A 25521-nucleotide genomic window follows, 5' to 3' on the forward strand; every position below is an offset into this window, starting at 1 on the left:
CTTTACAGGCTTAAGGCTGTGTTGGACTTTTCACGGTTTCTCCTCTGGGCCTTCAGACGTACCGTAAGAAGACGTAGGCTGCCTCCTTGTGTCGTTGCAGTTTTTGGTCTATAAATAAAAGGATTCAGACATGCCGCCCACCCCCACGCCAGAGGGGAGCGCTGCATCAACACCACATCTCAACAGAAGCCGCATCAACTTACTAAATATTAAAAAGTAACGCTCGGGACTTCGTCGCGGTGTTACAAAATCAGATAACAAGAGACTAAGACGACCTCAAAGTATTTGTTTTGGGCAAAACTTTTAAGGTATGTCTCGAGGAAGTGGGCGGGAACGAGGAGAAACGTGCGCGCGTGAGGGGCGTCGCGTAATATTCAGTCTCACACTCGGGGAACGAGTCAGGTGCGCCTCTCAGACCGCTGGGCAAACTCAGAGAAACGATGGATTTTATCCGGTCAGCTGGCGGACGTTTCTGAGAAAACAACGAAAACTATGTCGTAGCGTCGCTGCGGCGTCGGACGGAAGACAAAGCGAAGTGGAGATATTCGCTTACGGTAAGAGACGCGTTTGGAGCGTTGAACAGGATATTATGCGAGGGTGAAACTCCCTCACCGGCAGACTCCTCTGACCTGGTTGGCTCAAGAGTTTCATGAAAGTTTCTAAAACAGTGTTAGGACTTCATTCTTGGCTCAAGGAGCACCCAGTGTTGGACGTTGCACCACAATATGTAATTTGTCTGACCGAAAAGTAATGTAAATATTTATTTACATGGTCCTGAAAGAAAGTTAAGAGCTCTTGTAAATGTGTACGATAAAAAAAAAAAAAAAAAAAAAGATTCAAAGAGCTTTGAAAAAAAAAGTAATCAGTATGAAAGTCCAAAACTTTATTTGTGTTTAAATGGCTGATTATTATCCAATCGTGAACAAGTGGGTTAAATTACACTTTTGTCCTCTTCATCAACAACCATCATTCCAAGACATTTTGTCAGGTCTTAATGTGGTATCCATGGCAACTTCTAGGCATTTAAATCCTTATAATTTAACAATATGCTGGAACAATGAAGCACAGTGTTCACAAGGAAGCAGCTCCAACGCAAATAAATCAATTCCTTTCTGAGAAAACTATTACTGCTTAGATGAGATCTGCTGCAGATGACCTATAAACCAGAGGGCTGATCTAAAAAAAAAAAAAAAAAAAAAGAAATCCCCCGATTTTCAGTTTAAAGTTAAAGAGAGACAGAAGGTTCCAGTAGCTGATCAGAGTCTCATTTCATGCCAGAAATTGTAGCAACATAATTATGTTATGATGCGTGTTAACTGGAACATCTCGCTCTCGTTCATGGAACAATGAATTAAGGACTTCACTGTGTCCTAAAGTAAAAAAATATAGCATGGTGTTTGCCTGTGAGATGAAGCTTGTTGTCACGATTTACCAGTGTTTGACAAATATCTTTCACCTTGGTTTTCTCAGTGGTGACAAGGGATTCTGAGCAGGAATAGCTGAAAAAGTCAACAGAGGTCCATGACGGTGTTGGATTTTCTTTTTTCTTTTTGTCAAAAGCAGCCTGAAGTGACCAATTCATGCAAAATATTCAAATTCAATTTGAGTTTGTAGCACCTTTCAGCAGCAAGGCATTTCAAAGTGCTTTCCATCATAACAAACACAAAAACACAAAGTCATGCAACATAGAATCAACAATCAAAACATTACATTGAGTCGGTGCCATCTTGAAATTTGTAAACTGATGTTTTGAATATTGCATGCAGAGTAGTTGACTAAAATTCACGCTGACCCACCTTTGAACCTTCGGTTACCTTTTTATCCCCTTCTAAATCTGTTTTGCATCTGTTAACAAACCATTTCTTTCTGAGTTTTTAGCTGTACTTAAATACTATAATGAGTTACAGAAGACACGGACATTAAAAGTAATGAGACTCTTCTACTGATTTTGGATTGGATTGAGATCCACAGTTGGACCCGTTGATTCTATAAAATAAGACAGATTACGACCCCTGACAGCAGAGCTGTACAATACACTGCAAAAACACAAAATCAAGTTAGCTTCTTGTGCAAATATCTCCACCCACTTGAAATAAAACCACTTTCAAGTCACTTTTCAAAAAAAAACATAGGAGCTTGTTTTAAGTCAGTAACTTCCTACTGTTGATGAAAACAACATAATTCTGTTTCGTTGACGGATTATTTCACTTATAAAAAGGGAGAAATATCTTGTTACAAGTGAAATAATCTTCCAGTGAATCAAGTCATTATCAACTCCACTATTTTGTCTTCAGGAAATTAAGACCCGATAATTTTGTGACTTGTCTGTAAAAAACCTTTAATTTAATAACCAGCAGAGCATTGTGTCTTAAGCTGACATTTTAACAGGAACTTACTTTAAATGTCTAGATTTAATGTTTTTGGCTGTTCTCTCTTGAATGACTGCCTCCCGTATTGCCAGCTTCTTCTTCTTCTTTTGTGTTCAGTGAAAAATACACAATATTTGGTTCACAAGAGTCAGACAAGATGAAATTCAAACAACATTTTAGGTAAAGGTAAGAATCTTAATTTCTTTTCTTTGTTTTTGCACATAGCTTTCACAAACTCAAACTGCACAAGAGTCAATGTAGAATAAATAATTTATTGTTGGACTGCTGCATGTATTTTCCATTACTGCATCAGTCTAATGTAGTCTTTGAAAATGCCAATTTGTGTGAAGTCAAACAGTCCGTATCACTTACATGTTGGCCGTATTTCCTTGACAGTGGAGAACATGGTTGATGCTCACACCCTGCTGACTGGAGATCACAATAAGTAACTTCAGACTTCATAAGATCCAGTATATTTATTTTTAGATTTTTTTTCTAGCACTCTTACCACCCTTTACATCCTGCGGCCCTGGGTTTACCACTCTGTAGATAGGAGTTGGTGTGGTTTTGTTTCTCTGTTTTTTTGTTTTTTTTTTCCACTGTTTTGTGCCCTTTTATGACCTCTGACACAGACATGCCACTGATTCTGAAAGCTCACTTTCAGGCCTCAATAAGTCAATTACATCCTGACGCTTTTGACGTTGTTCAAGGCTAGTCTGTGGTTTATTCAGACAGCCGACTGCGCAGCATCACTTCCTGCGGGAGGAGAAACATTATTCGTCACGTTTCCACGCATCGCTGAACTCGAGTGCCACTTTCGCAGTCTGACAAACCGGAAAGGCCACCCGCGAACACGCCGCGCTCTCAGGTCTGCGTCAGAGAGCTGTGAGAGGTTAAAGAAAAAAGCAAAGCAAAAGAAAAACCACATCCCCTCAAGTTGAGAGGTTGACAAGAAAAAAAAACAACAAGCCCGCAGTGAGTCAGTGGTGCATTTCTCTAAGCAGGTCAGTGTTTCACGCCAACCTCCTCTCGTATTCTCTAAAAGGGCAACTTCCAGCTTCTAAGAGCCCTACTTTGTCTTGTTTTATCTGGGAGACAAACACTAAACAGGAGCTTATCTCCTCTCACAAACGTCTCATCAGCACTTTTGGTGAGTTCTGGAGGACACAGTAAACAAACAGAGGAAGAGTCTTCCAGTAACACCCGATAAGGCCCTCACACTCCAGGCCCCAGACGGGCCTGACGATGATGTGGTGTCATTCTGGCTGAATTAGATTTCACCACGGGAGTATCTGATTCCTCCCAAGGACGGTTCCCCACTTGGTGGATAAAGACTTGGTTCATCAGGGAGACGAGATATGGCGACGGTGACAAGATCCACTTATTCACGTCTGACATCCCGCGACTGTCTCGCCGTCAGACAGATGCTCTTCAGAGTCGGCGTGCTTTTGAAACGGAGTCGAGGCGACGCGAAAATGGTTCCAAACTGGAGAGAGGATGAAAGGAGGAACGGCGTGACAAAAGGAGACTGAAAAAGAGAGGGGTCTGGGAGGTGGAGAGGGAAAATGGCACCAGAACTCGAGGATGATAATAATATGGTTTGCAGACTCGCGCCGTCATTAGCGTCTCACATTTTGTCACTTCGCCACGTTCAACTTCAGCGTGTTTCATAAGGACCGAAAGCTGCAGATCGAAACAGAAGATGGTATGGGATCGTCGACACGCTGCTTTGAAGACGTTTTGCAAACGAATTAACAATTCCAGGTGGGAATTTAGTAAAAGCTGAAGTTCAGTCAGATTTACGACACATTAAATTGTTACAATAAATACTCGAAGGATCTGGATTTAGTATGAGTTTCAGCAACATTACTTTTCCCTTTGGGATTATTAAAGTATTATTGAATTGAACTGGATTTAAAGAACATCATCTAAGAAAAGAAATGGTAAATTTCAAAAATTTTGTTCTGGACTTTGACTAGGCCATCATTGCACATAGAATCTAAACCATTTCATTGTTGTTTTATGTGTCAAGTCTTTATTTAGCCTCATCCGTCTTCACCTCCATTTTAAACTGACTGCCTCACTCAGCATGATGCTGCCATCACTGAGTTTCACTGCAGATATATAAAGATATATATTCTTTTTGAGAATAGATTAAAAAGAAACATTGTGTTCTCTCATAAGGATTGCAAGGACACCGCCTGCAAAAGAAATTTTAAATTAAACTGAGTCTTTTCTGGTTAAATAAAGTGTAAAAGAAAACTGCTTCCAAAGCCTCCAGAGAACTTCAAACTGAGATAGAAACACACAGAAGTTGACTACTAATTAGACTCTGAAGGCATTTAGTTATATCTGGAGATCAGAATAAAGGGGAGTGAGTACCAAAACTCACAATGTTCCTTCCACTTCGATTTGATTCGTCTCATCAATTCCCTAAGGTTTGCGGCTGCACTGTGACAAAACATGGACAAGTTTAAGAAAGTTTTTGCACCGCACGATTTGCTGAGACGCCTAGGAGATAAAGGAGATTTAAATTCGTAGCAACAAGAGGGAATTATGTGTTTACGGGAGTTTGCAAATCTTTGCTAATTAAAACGACGAGCCTGTCGCTTTGGGAAGATTTCCTCCAGAAAAACAAAACAAGAAAAGCCCTGTCACATAACAGGGTAAGAGGAGAACAAACGACAGAACAGGCAGAGAGGCTGAATCCTTCAAGCTATTTTCATTTGCTTTGAACAGGCATTATTCGCGCCCATTTATCCCGCTCGGATAACAGCTCTCAGCCGATACTCAGCACTCAAGTTAGCAGAAAATTGTCTTCATTGAGAAGAGAATCAGTTGGCCTCACTGAGTGTTCTGTTTTATTTTCTTCTCTTTGTGTTTCCCATCTTTTTCACTCCTGCGTTTCACCATTTTCCTGGCTTTTTTTTTTTTTTTTTTGTCAATCTCCCCCATTGCTCCTCTCAGAGTTTCTAATCCTCCTTGCAATTCCCCAACAACTCCCGTCTTTATTTTCCTACATTTTTGACAACTAAGCTCCTTTTCTTCTGCTTGTATCTTTTCCTGCAACCTCCCCCCTCCCCAACGGCTCCTCTTATCTCTTGGTTTCCTCTGTCATGTCCGTATCCATGAGGAACCCACCTCAACGCCGGCGGTCCCTGGGTCCCGTCTCACCCAAGCGAATCTACAGGAATCTCTCTGTCAGACTGAGGGGAGGAGAGTCGTCCGTCGCCGCCGAGGTGCATGCACCCAAACACACCAGCAAGCCTGCAGAAGCTGTAAGATGCTAGCACTCTCTTCTACCCCACCACACCATATTTAGCATCGGCAAAGAGCTGAAACTGTTTTGTACCTTTTGTAGAAAAACGATCTGCTTTTTACTTAACTATGGGGAGCATATAAGCAGTTCAACTGGGTGAAAAAGTAATTTCCCCCCAAATCTAATGATTGGTTGTGCTGCATTTGGCGACACGAATGTGTACCTCCTTTAATCTTCCGTGGCAACCATTCAGCCGTGCAAAAAGCTCAGGTGGATCTACCTTCAAGGACAAAGCTCCTCCTTGAAGCTGCAGCTTCCAAGCTTCTGTCTCACAGAGCAGCTCTGCCCCGCCCCACTCCGCTCCTTCAGACTAGCCAGCAGCAATTAGCAAACACCTGATGGAACTGCTCATCAGCTGAGCTCATTGCAGGAGCTACATCTCAGTGCAACGCTGCTAAAAACGTTGCTAAAGGGTTAATAAAGTAGCCATGTTGTGGTGACTTCCTGAAGGTGGAGTTTCAGAAAGGGCCGGAGTTTTTAAAGAGACAGAGGCCCAATTTCAAAGTATTAAATTACAAAGTCAATGTTCTTGCAAGTCATATTTGATGTAACATTTTATTTTATTTTTTTTCTCCCCACCAGGGGGTCTTTTTGTGGGCTCTAGTGTCCCTTATATGACAGTAGGCTGACAGGAACAGGGAAGGAGAGGGGGGAAGACATGCGGCAAACGTCGGCCAGGTCCGGGAATGGAACCCGCGACGGCCGCGTCGAGGACTGAAGGCCTCCAAATGTGGGTCGCGCTATCCCCTACGCCACCACAGCACGCCCGATGTAGCATTTTTATAACAAATCAGGGTAACATTGTAACCTGATTGTGCTATAGAATGGAAAACTCACAACACTGCCCCTTTAATGAATGAACTCCTCACTAGACTGTGTATTTGTCAGGAGGAGCGTTATTGAGCCAGGATTATGCTCGAACCGTGTTAATGAGTCTTTCCCCACCTACACCTCAAATTAAAATGAAACTGTTAACCTCTCACTGCAACACCATAATTAAGGTGCTTTCAGGTGGAATAGCTGATTGGAGATTTGTTTTGAAGCACAAAGCTAATCCTCCTGTCGCTCAGACGAGACAAGCGGCCGCTGCACTTTGACTAAGTCGACTGTGTGCAGAGGAGCTCGCAGGAGGCGTTGTGGTTTCCACCAGTTATACGGTGAAGAGTTATGACTGCGCCTGCTGCATTTGTGTCTTTCCGCTGCGTTTCAGTTTGTTTTCGGTAAGCAGTTGCTTAGGAACATGCAGTCGGTGCGTTCACTGCACGAACACAAAATCTTACTAAGTGATTTTGGTCTAAGTTTCTAGTGCAAATACACTGCAGTAAGACAAAACTAACAAGTGACGGCAAGATATGGGAGATTTTATTTGAGTAAATAAATTCTTAATATTCATGAAAACGTTCTAGTTGTGAGTGGAATAATCTGCCAGTGGAACAAGACATTTTAGCTTGTATATAGGAAATAAGCTTCAGTATTGTGCTGAAAAGTTACTTTTAAGTTAATTTTGTCTCACTTCAAATCTACTAAAATGTTTTAGGTTGAAACACGACCAAAAAAAAACAAACATCCCTGGTAAGACTTTATGTTTTTTTGCAGAGTTATTCTCTCTCTAAAGAGAGAAATATTCCTGAACAAATCACCACCACTTTTTCTTTCATCCACAGCTCCAGCTTTTATTCAGTAATAACTCAATTTCCCCGGCTTTCTTTATCTCATGAGGCTGGCGTATGAGTTTGTCGTCCTTGGCCGCTTTGATTTATGGATCTTGTGTTCTTTTTCCTCTTTCTTTGCAACTCCCTTCCCTCCACCTCGCCAAATAAATCTCCTTCGACATCTGAACCCTCTTTCTCTTTCTCTTTCTCGCGCCTTCTTCCGTGGGGCACCCTTCTTCCCTCTGCCCCATTAGTACAAGACCCTGTGGGAGGCAGTGGAAAACGAGGACACTTTGGCCGTGCAGAGCCTCTTGTCCAAAGATCATGCCAGCTGTGGAGGAGGAGGATCGAGCTTGTGGGAGCGAGGAGAGAAGAAAGAGACGGACTGGGAGAGAGATAAAGAAAAAGGGGTGAACCGAGTGAGCGAGCAGGGGTTGGTTCCTCTGGATGTGGCCGCGCTTACCCACAACTCACCTCTTCTTCACGTGCTGACGAAGGCAGGCGCCAGGCATAACCCTATTTGTAAGTTTTACTCTTTAACTGATCAGAACGAGCACGAAAAACGAAAAACCTCCGCAAGGGTTGATTTCTCACCCTACTAAATTATGCGGATGGCCCGGATTAACGGCTGCCTTACTTCCCAGTGTGCCGGCCAGCAGACTGGGGGCTCAAGCTGGACGCCCTGGTGGATCTGGCGAGCAGACGGATGGAGGAGAGGAAGTCGGAGTTGGCCAGGAAAACAGGAGCGGGCCCCCAGGCGCAGGCGGAGGTCCAGGGACAGAGCCGCCTCTGGAGACTGCGGCTGCAGCTGTACTGCCGGATGAGAGAGAACTTCCAGAACACGGGTCAGTGCTGTCGTGGTTCTTCATCAGCTGTGAAGTTCTCCCAACCCCTTGAGCCTTTTGACATTTTTGTTATGTTGTGACCGCAGACCTCAGTGTGTTTTTATAGGACTCTTCTTGTGAGATCGACAAACATCAGTTTTCATTCACCATGCAATTGTGCAGTTTGACATTTCGAGAATAAGTTTGCTCAATAGAACCGCGGCAATTTCAAAAAAAAAAATCTAGTTTTTTTCAATAAAATGCCGTGGCACTGGGATGAGGTTGCCGCTGGCGCAAACCACGAAGAAGAAGATGACAGGAAGTAGATGAAGGGCTGGCGTGTTTTTTAATGACTTATTGTGTGCACAAGATTGAACGTGTGACTTTATTTGCGTTTCTTACTTAAAGGAAACGCAGCGATTGCAAAAAATTCTTCAAGTTATCTTCAAGAAAACAGTGCCTCGTTAGTATTTTATCAATTTAAGCAGTTTTCATCTGTATGCCGCCAAAAGACATCAGTGTGAAAACATGTTCAGTATTATTTATTTTAGGAAGTGCTTATCGAATGCAGAGACAGCTGTTTATTAATATTTTAACAGCTTGATAATTGATTTTATTCATATATTCTGTCGCCACCGGCCCTTTGAGAGCATTCATAATTTTGATACGGTGAGAACGAGTCAAATGAGTTTGACGCTTCTGCTTTACGTTGTCTCACGTTTAGGATCTGCATCCGTAAAACGTTGTCCTGTTTTCCTCCGTGATTTGTTGATTTCAAACGCTCCCTTCATGCCTTACAGAGGACTCCGTTTAAAGTTTGACATTTCTGCTTCATTTAGTTTTGCTGTTGCAAATCAATCGTCGTCGCCTTTCTACGGTACGCCCTTGCTGCTCCCGAGCGCCATGCCCGGGATGGTCGTGTTTTATTGAACAGGAGGCTGAAACGCCATGCTTACTTCGCAAATGAAGACATGTAACAACAGACAAAGTGTTCCGATTGAGCAAAAGAAAGAGACCGGAAAATCGTAACTGGCTTCAAACTTGAAAAAATGACTCGATGCGACTTACAGAGATTCTTCTGTTGTTGTTTTTTTATGCATATTTTTGCTGTCGATTACTGGTATTAAAAATAAGGGACTGAATATAAACAGAAGAAAAATGCACCCTTCCTTAATCTATTGCAACTAATTGGCTTCTGATCTGTGTAGCTTGATCTCAATATAGACGAAGCTTTTCTCTTACGAAGGCCTCAGAGGTTTGTTAGAGAACAGCAGTGAACAAACTCTGTCCAAACTCAAACTCAGTGTTGCATCGGTCAGAATAACAACTGTGGTGACGTTTGAAACAGGGTTGGGTTATGAAACAACATCCTAAGCGTTGAACATTTCATCTAGTTCTAATAACGGAGTACGGGACAACCGCACTGGAAAAACACATTTAACTGAGTATTTTTTGTCTGTTTTATAATCCTTTACATTACAGTACATTTGAAATGAGACGAAACTAACTTACAAGTCACTTTTCAGTGACATTTAAGAGGTCGTTTAAAGTAAACAGTTCCTTAATATCCACTGGAACAACTATATTTCCAGTCTACTTTACAGTTTCTCTCTACTTTGTGATGATCGATCGTATAAATGAAATAAAACCCCAATGAATGAAACTCCGGTTTGTTGTTGCCGCCCCACGAAACGTGAATCAGTTGGAGTGCCTCGGTATCTTGCTGTAATTATTAAGCAAGGTGATGGGACCGCCTTCGCTAAAGCAGACGACCTTTAACTCGCCGGCCTTTCGTTCAAGGCGACGCTAACGTGAGTGCCACAAAGTCTTTCCAGCGAGGCGGTGTGTGACAGAAGTGCGAAAAAAGGAAGGAAGGAAGGAAGGAAGAAAGGAAGGAAGGAAGACGGCTCCAAAACAGCCATGAATGCCCTCCCTGTGAACAGTGGAGAAGCTGGGATGTACATTGTGCACCGCTGCATTAGTTCTGCATGGCTCGTCTTTGAAGGGGATGGATGCGAAGTTTTTAAAAATGCGTCGTATGAAATCTCCCGCCAGATATTTTGACGAGGCTTGAAATCTTTATGTTGAATTGTCTTTTTACTCCAGTTCTAATCTACAAAGCCCTCCACGACTGCTGACTATGCTGCTGAGATCAATTAGTCAGCCCACTGTCTTGCTCAAGTTATATATATATATATATATATATATATATATATATATATATATATATATATATATATATATATATATATGTATTTTTTTTCTTTCCTTCAGCTCTTTTGCTAAGTTTTCTCTGATAGTCTCCCTCTGTAATCTCACCTAAACGTCCAAGCGAGCCCCTCGTCATCAGCCTGTCCAGATTCTCGTTGCCATGCCCCTGCTCTCCCTCCACCGGCTCCGTGGATCAAATAAAACCTTGATGCCTGGGGATTTATGAGCAAGGAGTCTGCAAAGAGAAGTTTCTCAAGGCTCCTGCGCTTTTTTTGCTTCTCACACAAACCCATTTATGTCTTAATTCTGTTTCCCCTTCAGCGGCGCGAATGGTTGCGGGGGTTGTTTTGTCATTATGTCTATTTATTACCGACTCTAACGCTTTCAGTTAGAGCTCGATTCGTTTCTCTTTTAAGGATCTCCAGATCTCTTTATTGCCGCCTTTAGGGCCCCGGGTCTTATTTCTGTGCGCGGTGAAACTAAGCGAACTCTCATCGCAAATCTCCGGGGGAAGAGAACGTTGGCAGAATGTTTAAAATCTAAAATATACATGAAATGTGGCCCAAGGTGCTTGACATAGTGGGAATCCATTCAATTCCAGGTCGCCGCCGAGTGTGAGCGAAATATAAATCTCTTTGTCTAGACTCGGCGGGGAGAGCGCGGCTACGTTTGATCGCAAAGCAGAAAGTCTGAGCCACTGCTACAGGTGAGACGATAACAAACGGCTCCCGCTGTGTTTCAGAACCGCAGGGAGCCTCGGAGGAAGATTTGTTTTTGCGTTAGTTGGAGGTAATAATGTGAAATTATTCATTTAAATTTGAGACGGATTTATGCGGCAGAGCGTTGGGGCCGCATTGAGAGAAAAGAAGAAAATAGAATGAAGTCGGAATAGAATAGTTATGACTTTATTCTCATGTTATTTCAACTTTATTAGCTTAATTTTGTTACTTTATTGTGTCTATTGTATTTAGCGTGGCCATAATCGTCCATCATGAATTTTACTATCCAGGGCCGGATTTAGACGCATAATGGCCCCTGGGCTGGAGAATTCGGTGCCCTTCCAGGCCCCAAACCCTGCAAAGAAAAATCTTTTACTCTTGAATATTACAGAACATTTATATTAATAGGTAGGTGTGTAATTCTTCTATACATTTCTAGATGAATTGATGGACGGTTGGCTTAAAACATATGGCAAAAATATAATAATTTTCACTTGACTGTAGATTCAGTTAATAAAACTCCAACAATGTGTTACTAAAACGCCTCATCCGAAGCGAGCCGTTGACTTTAACATGAACACACAACGGGGCGTGCCGGTTCCCATCTCCAGCCATGTTTTTGGACCGTGAAGCCGGAGCATGGGAAGGACACGCAAAGTCAATCGTCATAGTTCTGTTTTCTGTTTTCCATGCATGTTGATTGACCTTGTGTAATCTTGCCCCACCCAGAGCTCCCAGCCCCGCCCAGCCATGTGTCCTTACTGGTGACCAGCAGTTCCTCTCTGTGCGTGGTGATCAGGGAGCCGGACGGTAACAGCATGGGGCTCATCACCCGCTACAAAGGTAGGTGGTGATAGCTGTGGGAGTTTATCGAAGCAAATTAAGTTGCTTTAACTCAAAATGTTCATAAACGCTAGGGGTGTAACAATTTATCGGCCAGCCGATTTATCGGTGCCGATTTCCTTAATTTTGGGAGATCGGTGATGGGCCGATTTTTACAACCTGGGCAAAGGTCTAAAGATCCACCACCGTGCTTTTCTTTTTTCCCGTGACAGAAGTTTGACCGACAAACTGGCCGACCAGGTCATGTCTACACATTGACCGTTAACAACATTGTTGTCGATTCAGCAACTATCTTGAAATATTGAGCAACATTTCAGAGAAAAAAAACTGGTATCGGCCAAAATCGGTATCGGTAAGTTGGGCTTTTTAAAAGATCGGTAATCGCTGATCGACCAGAAAACTGCAATCGGCGCACCCCTGATGAACACACAGCGCATTTTCCCATAGTCATAACTTATTTGGCAAAACAAAGCCGAAACGGAGAAGCTGTGTGTGGGGAAAAATAACATACTTCATTCATTAGTAGTCATTATTTAGCGTTCGGATAATAACAACTCCTAAAATATCTGCTGTTCATAAACGACTCAGCTGATGATGGTTCGTGGATTCAGTTCCATTTTATTAGCAGAATCTGGCCGCAACGTTTTATCTTAAATGCTCTTGACATAAAACTTTCAACGCATTCATGGTGAACTCGAAGACTGCAGGCAAAAACAGGCCCGCGTCATCACCACTCTACCACCGTGCTCTGAGCTGACATGCTGATTCACAACACCTACATCTGTACTTCAGCCCTCTGGTTCGTTCCAACACTGATTTGCAAATCTAGGTTGTGCTGCCATATCCTTTAGAGAGAAGAGGCGTTCTCCTTCAGTCGTTCGGAAAAAAAAGAAGAAGTTATTTTTATAACTGTGACATCTTGAACTTTTAACATTTAAGATGCTAACAGAGGCTCTAATATTTCCCCCCCCCCGGGCGTTTCGCAGCTTCTCTAAGCTCTCTGTGTCCGACCTTGAGGTGAATTTGCTGGTGATGTGAAGTTCTGGGAAACTTGCCAACGGTCTTAAATGTTTTTCCCACTCTTGAATAAATGTTTCTCACTGTAGAAAGATGGACGTCAAATTGTCCGGGTACAACCTCGCGACTGTCTTTCGGGAATTGCTTTTCCTAAACCTCTTGATGTCTCTCCACCTTAGCAGCGTGTTAACACATTGCTCCACTGCAGCAAACTGCCAGAGGCGGTCGCCGTGGCAACAGGCCGTTCATCCTTCTCAAATCTGCTGGTAACAGTATTTTTCTACGCTGTGGTAGACTCGATGACCTCAAGGTACCTAGAACACAAGCCCACATCCTCACCCTGCCACCGCCGTGCTGGACAACTGGCAGGACGGGTGTGAACGGATATGTTGTACATGGCTTTCATAATTATGCTGCAGTGCTTGGTCAGGGTCATTTATTATATCTTTTATCAATTCTTGTGATAAGTTTCTTCTCATGACAGGAATTTAGATGTATTGTTGTCACAATCAATTCCAGTTAATGAGGTTTAAAACGCCTCAAACTTGTCCTTATTGTCATTATTGATAGCTTTGTTTTCCCCACCATTCATTCACTGAAAGCATCAACAAGCACCAATAAGTGTAAAAATACAGATACCGTGTGCCGCAGTTTAATGGTACAAATCAAAGCAAGGGAATGTTTTTCAAGAGCAGCGTTCGTGTTTCTCAGGCTGTAACTGTGCTTCGCGTCTGGTGTGAATACAAACTACGGGAAATGTGCGTCTTCTTGGACCTCACGAGCCACCGTTGCTGGGCATCTTGGTAAAAATGAGCCCTTCGGTGTTGCTAATGCTACTACTGCACATAGTTATTGCGACAAAGTCGTACCTTATCATCCGCTTTCGGCATGTTCCAGAAAACGGATGATAACACAGGTTCAACTTTGCCACCCTACATTTTGCAGAAATTTTGTAAAACAAGGATTTAGTGTTTTCTAATAAACTTTAAGATGTCTGTGGAGTTAGTTGGTCTTTTTTCTTTTTTTGAACAGTGCTACTTTGGGGTGAATTTGCTTAGATGTTTTTTTTAACTCCTGGGAAGATTGGCAACATTTTCCAATGTTTGCTGCTTGAAGTTCAAACACGTTGGGAACGACTGCATGACTCTTCCCAGATTGATGGATAACAGCGTTTGTGTTCCTTAGATAATTTCTGGTGTCTTTCTGCCTTGGCATTGATTTAGAAAAACACTGTATGTTCAGGAGAAGAAAAAAAAACAAAACCTGACTTTGTAGCGGTCGTCACGCTCATTCATGATCAGTGATCACTGATTTGATTCACAGCACTCGACTGCTACTTTTCCTCCTAAATTCTTGTTCACAACAAGGGTGGGCTTAAGGCCTTCATCTTTTTTTCTTAACATAAATAATGATATTGTGAAATCCGTTTATAATCCAGGTTTGTTTTAAGTCCTTTTAGACCAGAGCGGATGTGTTGCGTCCCATCTTTCCACCACTACTGGATACAGACGGATGATTGCGAGAGGGACGGTAAATCATTTGCAATGGGACATAATAAAAGAAACTAAAAAAGCTTTTCATGGAGTCTTACATCAGTTCAATAAAATCAGAATCTCACACACTGCCAAGCTGGCGTGGAAGAAGGAGAAAAAAAAAGAAAAAGAAGAAAGATAAAAAACCTTTTTATTCGTTCATCTAGAGCAGGCGTTACTTTTGCAGCTGCTTTCTATCCTCCTGCCAAGAGTAGATTAAGCCCATGTTCTTTGAACTGTAAATACTCAAATCCTTTGTTCTCCCTCATTGGAGCTCTGAGCAAAGCCAGAGAGAATTTTGTTAGTGAGACTCTTTCTTTCTTTCTTTTTTTATTATTTTTTTTTCCCTCCACAGTGGAGTGGAGCACCTCGGTCAGCTTCAAACGTGTCCTCGGTACGGCCCAGGTCACAGAAACGAGGAACCCCTCCTACATCATCAACGGACTGACAGCAGTGAGTTAAGCAGCACACACACACACACACACACACACACACACACACACACACACACACACAGCATACTGATAAAAATATGCAGCGACTCATTGAAGCCGGTCTCACATGGAGAACGTTTTCCCCGCAGCCTCACATTTGCTCGACGAGATGAATTAATGGCAAAGAGAGCTTTCTGTCCTGATTCGCCAGGTTTATGCACGGCGATAACTTGGCGCTCTGCTGCTTCTTCCAAACACAGGGAACGCACTACTACGTGAGAGCGAGCGCCTACAACGTGAAAGGATGGGGCCCGCCTCAGAGCTCGGCTCCGGTCAGCGCCGCGCCGTCAAGTGAGTACGCAGGACGAGGCCGAAGGACCGCCATCGCCTCTGACCTTGGAGCAGTGCTTTTTTTTTTTTTTTTCCCCACCAGGGGGTCTTTTTGTGGGCTCTAGTGTCCCTTAAACAACAGTGGGCTGACAGGAAAGGGGGAAGGAGAGGGGAGAAGACATGCGGCAAATGTCGTCGGGTCCGGGAATCGAACCCGCAACAGCCGCGTCGAGGACTGAAGGCCTCCAAACGTGGGGCGCGCTATCCTCTACGCCACCGGAGCACGCCCCTACGGAGCAGTGCTTTTAAAATGTTCGGTTTTTCTGACTTCCAGCTCCGGGTGAAACAAGTGAAGTTTGGCAGATGGCGTGAATTATTAAAACACAGAGAATCGAGGACGTCACTGTGAATCAGTGGACCCTGTAGCCGCGCTCCCTTGAGTTGGAGTTAATCTTTTCCTCCCCTCTCTCCAACCTTCTTGCTCCTTATACTCGCTTTTTTCTTTCCAATTTACGCCTCCAGGATCGCTGCACAGTCTTATTTTTCCCCCCCCAAATTGAGTTGAAAAGTTAAAGTGTTTAACAGCGCCAAGCTGTTCGGTAGATAAGTTTCATTCGCATCCAACTTACAGAGAAGTTCAGGATTAAAAAAAAAAAAATAAAAGCATAGAAACTTTCAGAGCATGCAGGTGTTTTGTCATGCAAGCGCTAACGCTTCCTTATCTTTGAAGGGGGAAAAAAAGCAGCATTCAGGACTTGGCAGCAAATTAATTCTTGCTTTTTGAATGATTTTTTTTTTCCCACCCCAGCTGCATGAAAGAGATGATTTGTTTTATTTTTTTCTACATGCAGGCTGGAGAGAGTGTGTTGGTGTGAAGACGCCGCTCAGGAACCACGAGGGCCTTGTGAGGAAACTGCTGGAAGATGCCAAAGAATCCCAGTACAGAGGATATTATATAGGTAACAATGGGCACTCAATCATGCAAATTGTTAAAGCTGGCAAAAACACATAACCGGTAGACCGCCAGGCTTTTCAAAAGTTTTCATATCCCTTTAATCTTCACATGTTTTTATGTTAGGACCACAAACGTTATTGTGTTTTACGTGACTAACCATCGCAAAGTGGAAAGAGATGCGCTAATGGCCTGCATGAAAAGCACCGTGTGGTGGAAAACTAACGCTGCACGTCGGCCTAAACACACCAATTCTCACAGGGACACACGTGGGCGGCAGCATCATCCTGTGGGGAGGTTTTTCTGCAGTAGGAGGGAGGAGAAGCAGGTCAGAGCGGATGTGGAGAACAACTTTGTCAAAAAGTAATAAAGAACCAGCTAATGTTTTTAAAAATGGATCTTCCTCTCAGGTTTGAGGGATTTTTCAGTTTTTCTGACAGAATGATTGCCATACATTTTAACAATAAAGTAACTCTTAAGAAAATATTTTACATATTTCTTTGTGTTTTTAGGGTTGGGAAAGGATGTACGACTTCAGAATCAGGCTCGACTTTAAAGAGCAAAAGCAGAACATTGGACTTTGATGGAAATGTATCCACACACTTTCTTGCAAAATTGTTGCCTTTAAAATCTCAAAACAGAAACAAAATTGCGGCTATTTAAATGCTAGAACAGTTTTTCTTGAATAGACATTTATGAAAAATGATAACATTTGCTCATGCGACATTTGCAGCTCTAAACAATTTCTATTTAGCCAGTCCGAGGGCAATAATGTCTGTTTGGGTTATAAAGGCTGCAGCTCTCTGTTGTAGGCAATGACACTGGCTTGTTGCCATGGAGCACACACACATAAACACATTAGCAATGAACTGTTGCTGCCCATCCTCCAGCTAACGGTCAACGACATTGGCTCCGATCCATATAACCTGGTTATTCTCTATTTAACAACCAACACTGGCTGCGTTTAGTCGGCAGCCGTCACTCGTCCTTTTCAGACCCGTTGTATTTAGCGCAACGTGTCTCAGAAACAACTCAATCGCCACCTGGCTAAACATCCATTTCCCTCCTCTTGTTATTTTCGACAGACAGCTCGAAGTCGGCGAGTCCCAGCAAGCGCCTGTTGATGTCTCGGGGCATCAAGCAGCTTTTCCACTCTGCCACCAAGTTTGTTCGTCTCCTGCAAAGGTGGGCCCCGTCCGTCTGGCCTCTCCCGGCTCACCTTGAGAGTAACGAGGCACAGCGGTTAAATTGGGATGTAATTAGAGCCGTGCAGAGAGATTGCACCGGCTGAACCCAAACGCTTGAAAAGAGCAATTGTCACAAAAGGGTTTCCGCCAGAGGACTTTCTAAGCTCGGGGGCAGCTGTTCATCCAGCCGGCCACCATGTTTTTGAGATAAAAAATGTTGGGAAGAAATTTGAAATGATCACTAAACACCAACTAAAGAGTCTTAAAAAAAAGGCATTAATAAAATAAATCAAATCAATCAATCAAATTTTATTTGTGCAGCACATTTCAGCAGCAAGGCATTTCAAAGTGCTTTACATCAAATCAAACACAAAAAACACAATGCAACATAGAATCAACAATCAAAACACAACACCAAGTCAGATTCCATCAATAAATTTGTAATTGATTACGTTTCAAATACGACTCTAAACAAGTGGGTTTTTGGTTGAGATTTAAAGGAAGTCAGTGTTTCAGCTGTTTTGCAGTTTTCTGGACGTTTATTCCAGATTTGTAAATAAATGAGCAATGCCAAGCCTGGTGGGGACACAAGTAAAGCCTGGTGGCCCGCCAGGCTTATGTTACACTGTGGGGAACCCTGACAGATTAAGGCTTCTGTAGCTCAGAAATGAGCTTATTTTCCCCCCTAAAACAACCAGAAGACCGGACAAATCAAAACTCACTTTTTCTGTGAAATTACTTTCATTTATTTCCACTTTCATGTGAGTGATGTGTGAAGGTCTTAACTGTGGTCCTCCACGTTACCAGGGGTGTGTACTTGGCGACCGTTTTCTACCACAAGGACAACGTCCTGGTGGCCGCTGAGGATCAGATCCCACTGGTGGAGATCCAGTGCTGCTCCACCTCCATCACCCAGGACTTCCTGTGGTTTGCCAAGGTGAGCGGATCTCAAACAAACAACAAGTGTGCAAAAGACTGAATTCATAACAGGCTCACAAGATATGAACATAAACATCTATGTCCACGCCCATGATGGCCGTAGAAAACTGCACATGCCATTTTTTGCAACTTGAATGCCTAAAACAACCAGCTTATCCCTCCATTTTCTATCGTAGCTGTCCTGCGCGTGGCAGCAGGTGCCCTGGCTTCAGCAGGGCCTGTCGTCTGCTCACTCCTCTCCCTCCTCCCTCCTTCAGAACCGGCACAACATCTTAAAAGCTGTTTCTCAGCTGCAGGTAGGAAGTTAAGCCTCTTATTCTCCAGATAAGCGCCGTCATGTTGGCTTAATTGCAATTTTAATTACCTCCTTTACATCTCCTCCTCCCCCCTTCTTTCTCCTTGTCGTCTCTTTGCCGAGCTCGTCCAATCTACACAAGCACCGAGGCTGAGTTTTACCGCACACTAATCCTTAACATCCCCAGTTTTACCTTTTGCTCTTGTGTCTGCTGTCAGTCTTCTCTAGGAACAATGGATTTGGGTCAGGTGTACTACGAGCCACTGAAAGACAGGCAGGGCAATGTGCTAATAGTGACGTTGAGGGAGTTCCCAAATCCTCCATCAAGGTGAGACAGAGTCTTTTCATGCAGCCTGTATTAAAATGCGTGCCAAACTGAAGGCACGCGGGCCTAATCCAGCCCGCTATAAGGTTTCACGTGGCCCTCTAGACTCTTCAAGGACACAAGATTATAACTGAGTGCTTAAATGTAAAGGACGGAACGTCGACAAGACAAACTCTGTGTACCTCACGTCTACTTTTTGGAACTATTTTTGGGACAAAGCTAAATCTGCATATTTCATTCAACAACAGTTCTCACTCGGATGCCAGTCATGTCTATATGAACTCTATTTATAAATCTTATCAGTCTTATCAGTCAAATTACACCATTTTTGTTCTCTGTATACTGCCACATTATATTGATGTGAAAAGATGTTAAATATTATGAAATTTCAAGAGGTACTCTTCGAGTAAAGAGATGAGTTTTTATAGTTTTTTTGTAGCGGTTTTTCATTGGGTAGTTTTATCACTTCATGATCTCTACATGGCCCAAAATGGAAAAGTGTTTGACACTTCAGTGTAGGACATTTGCTGAAAGCAAGATATTTGACTCTGCAACAAAGTCTGATTTTATTCTCACTCTGCTTGCCGTACATTTCTGTTGTTCCTGGAAGAAAATGACAAGGGTTTCGCTGAAACATCCAAGTGTTTTGCTCTGTTTCTGTATGTTAGCCCTCCTGACCCTCCATTCCACTGGATTCCTCTGGACCGGCTGGAGAGGAACCGCAGCAGAACCCCTCTGCTGCCCGAGCCCACTGCCATGGATACGCTCTTTGAGCAATTGAAGGTGAGTTTGTGTTTGGCCAAAACGGAGACGAACGGTGTTAAGTTGCTGGAAATCGAACACGTCCCGCTCTCCAGGACAAGCTGTCCTTCCATAGGCACAGCATCCAGTGGATCCAGCCCGGCCTGTATGTGGGCATCCTAAAACTGTGCAGCTCGGTGGACCAGATCAGGGTCCTGGTGCCGCAGCGGCTGCCGAACCTCCTCTGCCACACGCGGGTCCGACAGAATCCCCACGTGACCAGGTGACGCCGTCGACGCCGAGGGACGTGCTGTTAAAGTTCACAGCGAAACAATACTCGGAAGTTATTTAACCACTGTTTTCTTCTTCTCCTTTTGTCGCCGGGCCACAGAGAGGAGTGGGCCTGGCTCCAGAGTCATGTTTACGCTGCACACAGCGGCGGCGCTCAGAGCCCGCCGAGCGGCGAGGACGAGAGCTCGGCGGAGAGCAGCGGAGTGGAGGAGTTTGTCAGGTCTCTGAGAGCCGCAGTCACACATCTCCTGACGAAGCTCAACATCCCCCTCTACAGGGTAAAACCGGACAAAAACGTTCATCGAAAAATGACTTTCTTAAAGCCTTGCACTGCCTCGCAACAGCATTCATTTCTAGTAAACATGCTAAGATTAGCCAGGTGGATGCAGGTGTGAATGTTGATGGGGTTTTATGTGATAGATAAAGTGGCCAACTCTGTATAGAACCAACCTTTGTTGCAGCTTTTTGGGACGTGTCCCTCCAGCTTCACACACCGAGAAATTTACTTTATTTTTATTTTTTATTTCTCATTACGAAACGGATCAAACTCAGTGGGATTGGACGGAGCGCATCTAAAGATATGAAATGTTAAATCTTGCCACAGATTATCCGTTGGATTTAAATCTGAACTTTGACGGGGCGTGCTGTGGTGGCGTGGGGGATAGCGCGACCCACGTTTGGAGGCCACGTTTGGAACTCGTCGCGGGTTCGATTCCTGGACCCGCCGACATTTGCCGCATGTCTTCCCCCCTCTCCCTCCCCCTTTCCTGTCAGCCTACTGTCATATAAGGGACACTAGAGCCCACAAAAAGACCCCCTGGTGGGGAGAAAAAAAAAAAACTGAACTTTGACTAGGCCATTGTTAAGTGTTACATTATAGCTGTAGTTCTGAACTTTTGTTCTGCAGAAAGGTGAACCATAAAGGTGAAACGCCACAGAAAATCTGTATTTATATCTACAACCAATGAACTCTGCAACTTATGTCCTCTTTGTAGGGAGACAGTTACAATTTATTTATTTAGGGGCTGTAAAAACATTTTAGAGTTTTACTTGCGAAACAGTTAATTGTCCTGTCGCTTCACAGTTACACACATGTATTAGGGTTCTTGTGTATCCCATTGTAGTAATATTATATACTTTTAACCCAGGATTTAATATGTTTCCTTTCTAATTTGACAAATAAGACACATTCCTCATCTTTGCTTATGCAACCGTGGTTCTCACAGGCCTACCAGTATGGCGTGTACACACGGGAGCTGCTGCAGTTCGGTGGGAAGGTCTCCATGCTTCTTCTCCTGCCTCCCAGTGAGGACTTCAGCTCCAGTTACTGGCCTCTGGTGGGAACCAAAGAGCCCGGCGTCACTCTGCCCCTGCAGATCTTTGAACTGGGTAAGAGGGGAAACCCATTTGGCTTGGAGCTGTTTTGAATGAGGTAGAGCAGACTAGGTGATTCGCTTCTTATTTAAAGCTGCGGTGTGTAACTTTTATTTTTTTTAAAAGTCTATGCTTGTTACCGGGAGTTGGGTTTTATCGCTGTCAATCAACCCCAATTGTACTCGCTGCTCAATGTGCTAAAAGGTGGAGAAACGACTTAATGTTCCAGGAAAACAGTTTATCAGCCATCATCTGTGAACATGCTAACCAGCCTTAGCGTTCATGGTATGATTGACAGCGCTAAGAACCTCCTCCTGGTTCTGATTGGTTGTTTCTGACTGAGTTGTGTATTTCTGCAGATGGCTGTAAAACTACAGGGATAATAAAGAGAAGCTTGATTTTTTAATTTAATTTTTTTTTTTTTTGCAATATAAATGTCTCAAGTGGGACTTCTATTTGTAGCTATGGAGCTACAAAGGAAATCTTGCAAGAAAAGCGTTGTGTCCTCTGCATGAGTGTGTTGTTGCGTTTGATGAAACAAAAGGCAGTCATTCGTTTTATGGAAATGCCACTTCAAGATCAGTTTGTGCCATATCCAAACGAACTAAAGAACAGAAATGGAAAAATATTTCCAGTAAACAACAACAAAAAAAGAAAAGTCAAATTACTGTGGGAAAGAATCTGACTATTCAAGCTTTCAGGTAAACGTAATATCAAATCTTCTGTTTGCTGTGTGACTCATCATCCAGTTCACTTCTGGACCTACGAGCGGGACTTCCTGAGTCAGTACTGCCAGGCCTGGGTGAGGCTGGAGCTGGACACTCACCTGGCCCAGCAGGCTCTGCGTGAAGCGCTGGACACCAAGGAGGTGCAGGAAGCCCGGGAGCGCCTCAACAACCTCACCGACCTTTCTCGTGTAAGAGCATAAAAAAGCAACCTTTTTATATTACTAGCTGGATAAAAGCCAAGTCAATCAAAAATTAATTATTGTCTTAAATATCTTTGTTGTGTAATTGATGAGCATTTACCGAAGGAAACCGACTCCCTGGATGTCGGCCAACGGTAAAATTTATTGAAATATTTTTTTCCTGCAGCGTTTGGAGATGGTGTGGAGGGACGCCCGATGGATAATGGACTGTCTGCAGTGTGTCCGCTCCAAGCAGTGGGTTGGGGCAGTGCCTTTGGGCCTGGTGATGGGGGGGGACCCACCGCCTTGTCCTGATGGTGAGGAAGAGGAAGACGGCTTGACTGCAAGGTTGAAGTGGCCCAGCCGGATCCAAACACAAAGATCTGTAGCAGGTAATGGCACCACCACGGGTGGTTAGCATGCCTCATTTAATCTTTTTAGCACCGTTTTTAGGATTAAAGATTGAAGATGTTGCACAAGAGTTTCATCACAGTAAAAAATTCTGTAGTAAAGGTCCTATTCAAGCATCTTTGTCCCTTACTTCTCTTTTTAATCAGCTGTTGGTCTTTGTGGGACTTTCTAAGAAGATAAACTAAAATGTTAGCATGACTAGCATATGAACTAAGTTGAAAACCTTCAGATATTTTAAGTCTTGAAAAATCTTCTTTTTGTTTTTTTGAGGCAAACGATTGAAACCTGGGCGAATGTCTAGAGATCCGTCCTCACTCCTAACGCCTTTCTGATTCTTTCTTCACTTTTCAGGAAGTTCTTCCGCTGTCCCCATACCAGTTACCGCCGAGGTCTGCGCTCCACAAAGAATCCCGGCGGTCCTGGAGGACGCTGCACTCAGGGTGATGGAAGGCGTCGTGAAGGGAGGGTATCCTGTTGACATCAGCTCTCGGTCGACGGCGGACCTGTCCGGCATCGGCCTGCCGGAGGACGGATTCACCAGCGCTTTAATGGACAGTGGACGTAACTCTGCTGCTGTGGCACAGCTAGAGGCCACGGTGTTGGACACCGCAGACTTCAACCCCAGAATCACGGACGTCATCCGGCCGATGGAGGCGGCGGAGCTGGTGGACATCTTGCCGGCGCTGAGTCTTATTGAGGAAGAGAACCCCTGTGCTCCATCCGCGCCGTCTGTAATGGACATCCTGGAGAACTTTGGACTTGGGATCGGGGAGGAAAACGCCCACTTTCTCTTTGAGATTGACGACAAGAGTCGGTCGAAGGCGAACACTGAGAGCGAGACGCACTGTGAGGGTATTGTGTTAAACGGAGCGGGAGTCACACCTTCTTGTGCCACTGTAAATGGTTCAGAGAGCGCCACGCCTTTTTCAGGGCGCGCCTCGCCTCGGGACGATAGACAGACGATGGAGGCTCCAAGTAAGGGAGCATCACTTCCAGTGAGAAACCTGGTGGAGTGGGACAGACCATCCACCAGTTCATCCTGATATTAAACTTTATCAGCTTGAAGTTGCAGTTGCGCTCCAGCACTCGATAAAGAAGTGAAAAACCTCACTTATTCTTTTTGTGATCATTGTATTTATTCACAGTATATAAAAACTTGAGTTAGGGCTGGATGATGTTAGGGCTCATATCAGTAATCGAGAATTACTGATTAGTCTTTTGTTTTAAATATCTGTAATGCTCCCAAACTGTTGTCATGGCCTTTCCTGTTTTATCCACAGTTTTCATTCTACGCCATTTTTTTATTTTTATGCAGTTATGAGGCACGGTGGCAAAACCTGAAACTGCTGCTGCGCAAGTTACTCAACAGGTTGTTGCTAGGCGACAAAAGAGTGAGTGAGTTGCTAGGTAACGAATGAGTGAGGGAGTTAGTTGATGCCACCGACCTTGCTTAGCCGGCCGTGAGAGGTTGAGCAACTAAAGCTTTTCCTCTGCCTACATCCCCCAGAATGCTGTGCGGTTCTGGATTGGAGTTCAGTGAAATTATTGAACATTCTATCAGACATCACGTCTATAGATACTGATCACGTGTCTATATCTATCTATTTTGTTATTGATTGATTATCCAGCCCTAACTTGAGTATATATTGTAAGATTTAGTCTCTGTGATATATGTTGCACCCAGTTTGATGAGTATAAACAGAAAGTTGGTCTTGTTTTTGCACATTTCTCAAACTTTCATTTTGCATTTTTCTAGCATGTGAACTTGTACTCATACATTTCCATTCTGAATATGACAAAAAAATACAAAACCATGTGTTGCTTAGTGGTTGACGAAGTCATTTGGTATCAGACAATTGTGTTTGCTCTTTTTTTAAATCATTAGAACAACAGGAACTAACCAAGTGACCCTGATAAAAAAGTTTACAGAACACATTTCATGCCATGTGTTGCACCCTCATGGAACCAGCACCAGTTCTGGCTTTTGCTCCGGGTTCTGCCCTCAGGCTGTTTTGTTGCAGTGGTACCTTTTCCTTCTGGTGACTCAACCCTGCAGCCTTTTTTACATCAGGCAAAGTGGTGTGTGTGTGTGTGTGCGTGTGTATGTGTGTGTGCGTGTGCGCGTGTGTGTGTGTGTTAAAACAGATCCTGATTTAAACAGGTATTGGTTATACTGATACGTTTTTTAAAAAGAGAAAACAAAGTTTTTATTTAAAAAAATATAAATACAGTAATAGTTTGGCACAGATTATAATTTTTTTTTTTTTTTTTTTCATTTTTTGCATGTCGGATAACTTGTTGGTCTGCCTGACCTTGGATTACTTTCAACTGAATGCCTAATTTTTCCACTTTTCATGTCCCGTTTCTGTTTTATACAGTTCAGTTACCTTCTAGCACGGATACCTTAATACAACTTCTTTTCTGGTTATGAATCTAGAAATCTGTCTATTATTGGGCAAGACCACGAGTGTTGGAAAAAGTTTTTGTATTGTCATCCATATTTTGTCAGTGTTTGTAAACCTATGAGCACAACTTCAGTTCTCTTGAGCTACATGTCAAATGTACAAAAAGCAATAATAATACGCTACAGTAGCAATCCTGACTTGAATATTCCTTGCTCACTACAGGACAAAGCTCTGTTGGTGCTTGTCTGAGCTGTGTTCAATTCAGTCAAATAAAAGCATTTCCTTTGAATTTCATGTGTAAGGTTTAGGCATTACGGGCTCGCAGTGTTACTTTTGTTGTTCTGGTATTTTAATGATCATTTATATTCAATAGGAGGGCGATATTCACCAAACAAAACAGTGTCTCTGAGGGGATATTTCACCCGCCGAGGCTGATTAACCGCA

General features: G+C 43.4%; 1 protein-coding gene across 5 annotated transcripts; it reads left to right on the forward strand.

The window, feature by feature from the left end:
- The first annotated feature begins 182 nt into the window (after window positions 1-182).
- LOC122822159 (ankyrin repeat and fibronectin type-III domain-containing protein 1-like) lies at window positions 183-25366 on the forward strand. 5 transcript variants are annotated; one of them, XM_044100609.1, is made up of 20 exons: window positions 183-554; window positions 2766-2814; window positions 5503-5608; window positions 7595-7862; window positions 7985-8185; window positions 11824-11937; window positions 14842-14939; window positions 15181-15271; window positions 16102-16209; window positions 17288-17387; window positions 18197-18326; window positions 18505-18624; window positions 18842-18951; window positions 19617-19731; window positions 19806-19972; window positions 20081-20258; window positions 21207-21369; window positions 22104-22270; window positions 22449-22653; window positions 23024-25366. In XM_044100609.1, the coding sequence occupies exons 1-20, from the start codon at window positions 311-313 to the stop codon at window positions 23713-23715; spliced, it is 3426 nt and encodes a 1141-aa protein (XP_043956544.1). In that variant the 5' UTR covers window positions 183-310; the 3' UTR covers window positions 23716-25366. The 5 variants fall into 5 exon arrangements, with proteins under 5 accessions (XP_043956544.1, XP_043956543.1, XP_043956545.1 ...); XM_044100608.1 differs by having other exon boundaries at window positions 184-554; window positions 5503-5647; XM_044100610.1 differs by having other exon boundaries at window positions 416-2555; window positions 5503-5647.
- The last annotated feature ends 155 nt before the right edge of the window (window positions 25367-25521 follow it).

This window comes from Gambusia affinis, linkage group LG19 (assembly GCF_019740435.1).
Source record: "Gambusia affinis linkage group LG19, SWU_Gaff_1.0, whole genome shotgun sequence".
NCBI classification, from domain to species: domain Eukaryota; kingdom Metazoa; phylum Chordata; class Actinopteri; order Cyprinodontiformes; family Poeciliidae; genus Gambusia; species Gambusia affinis.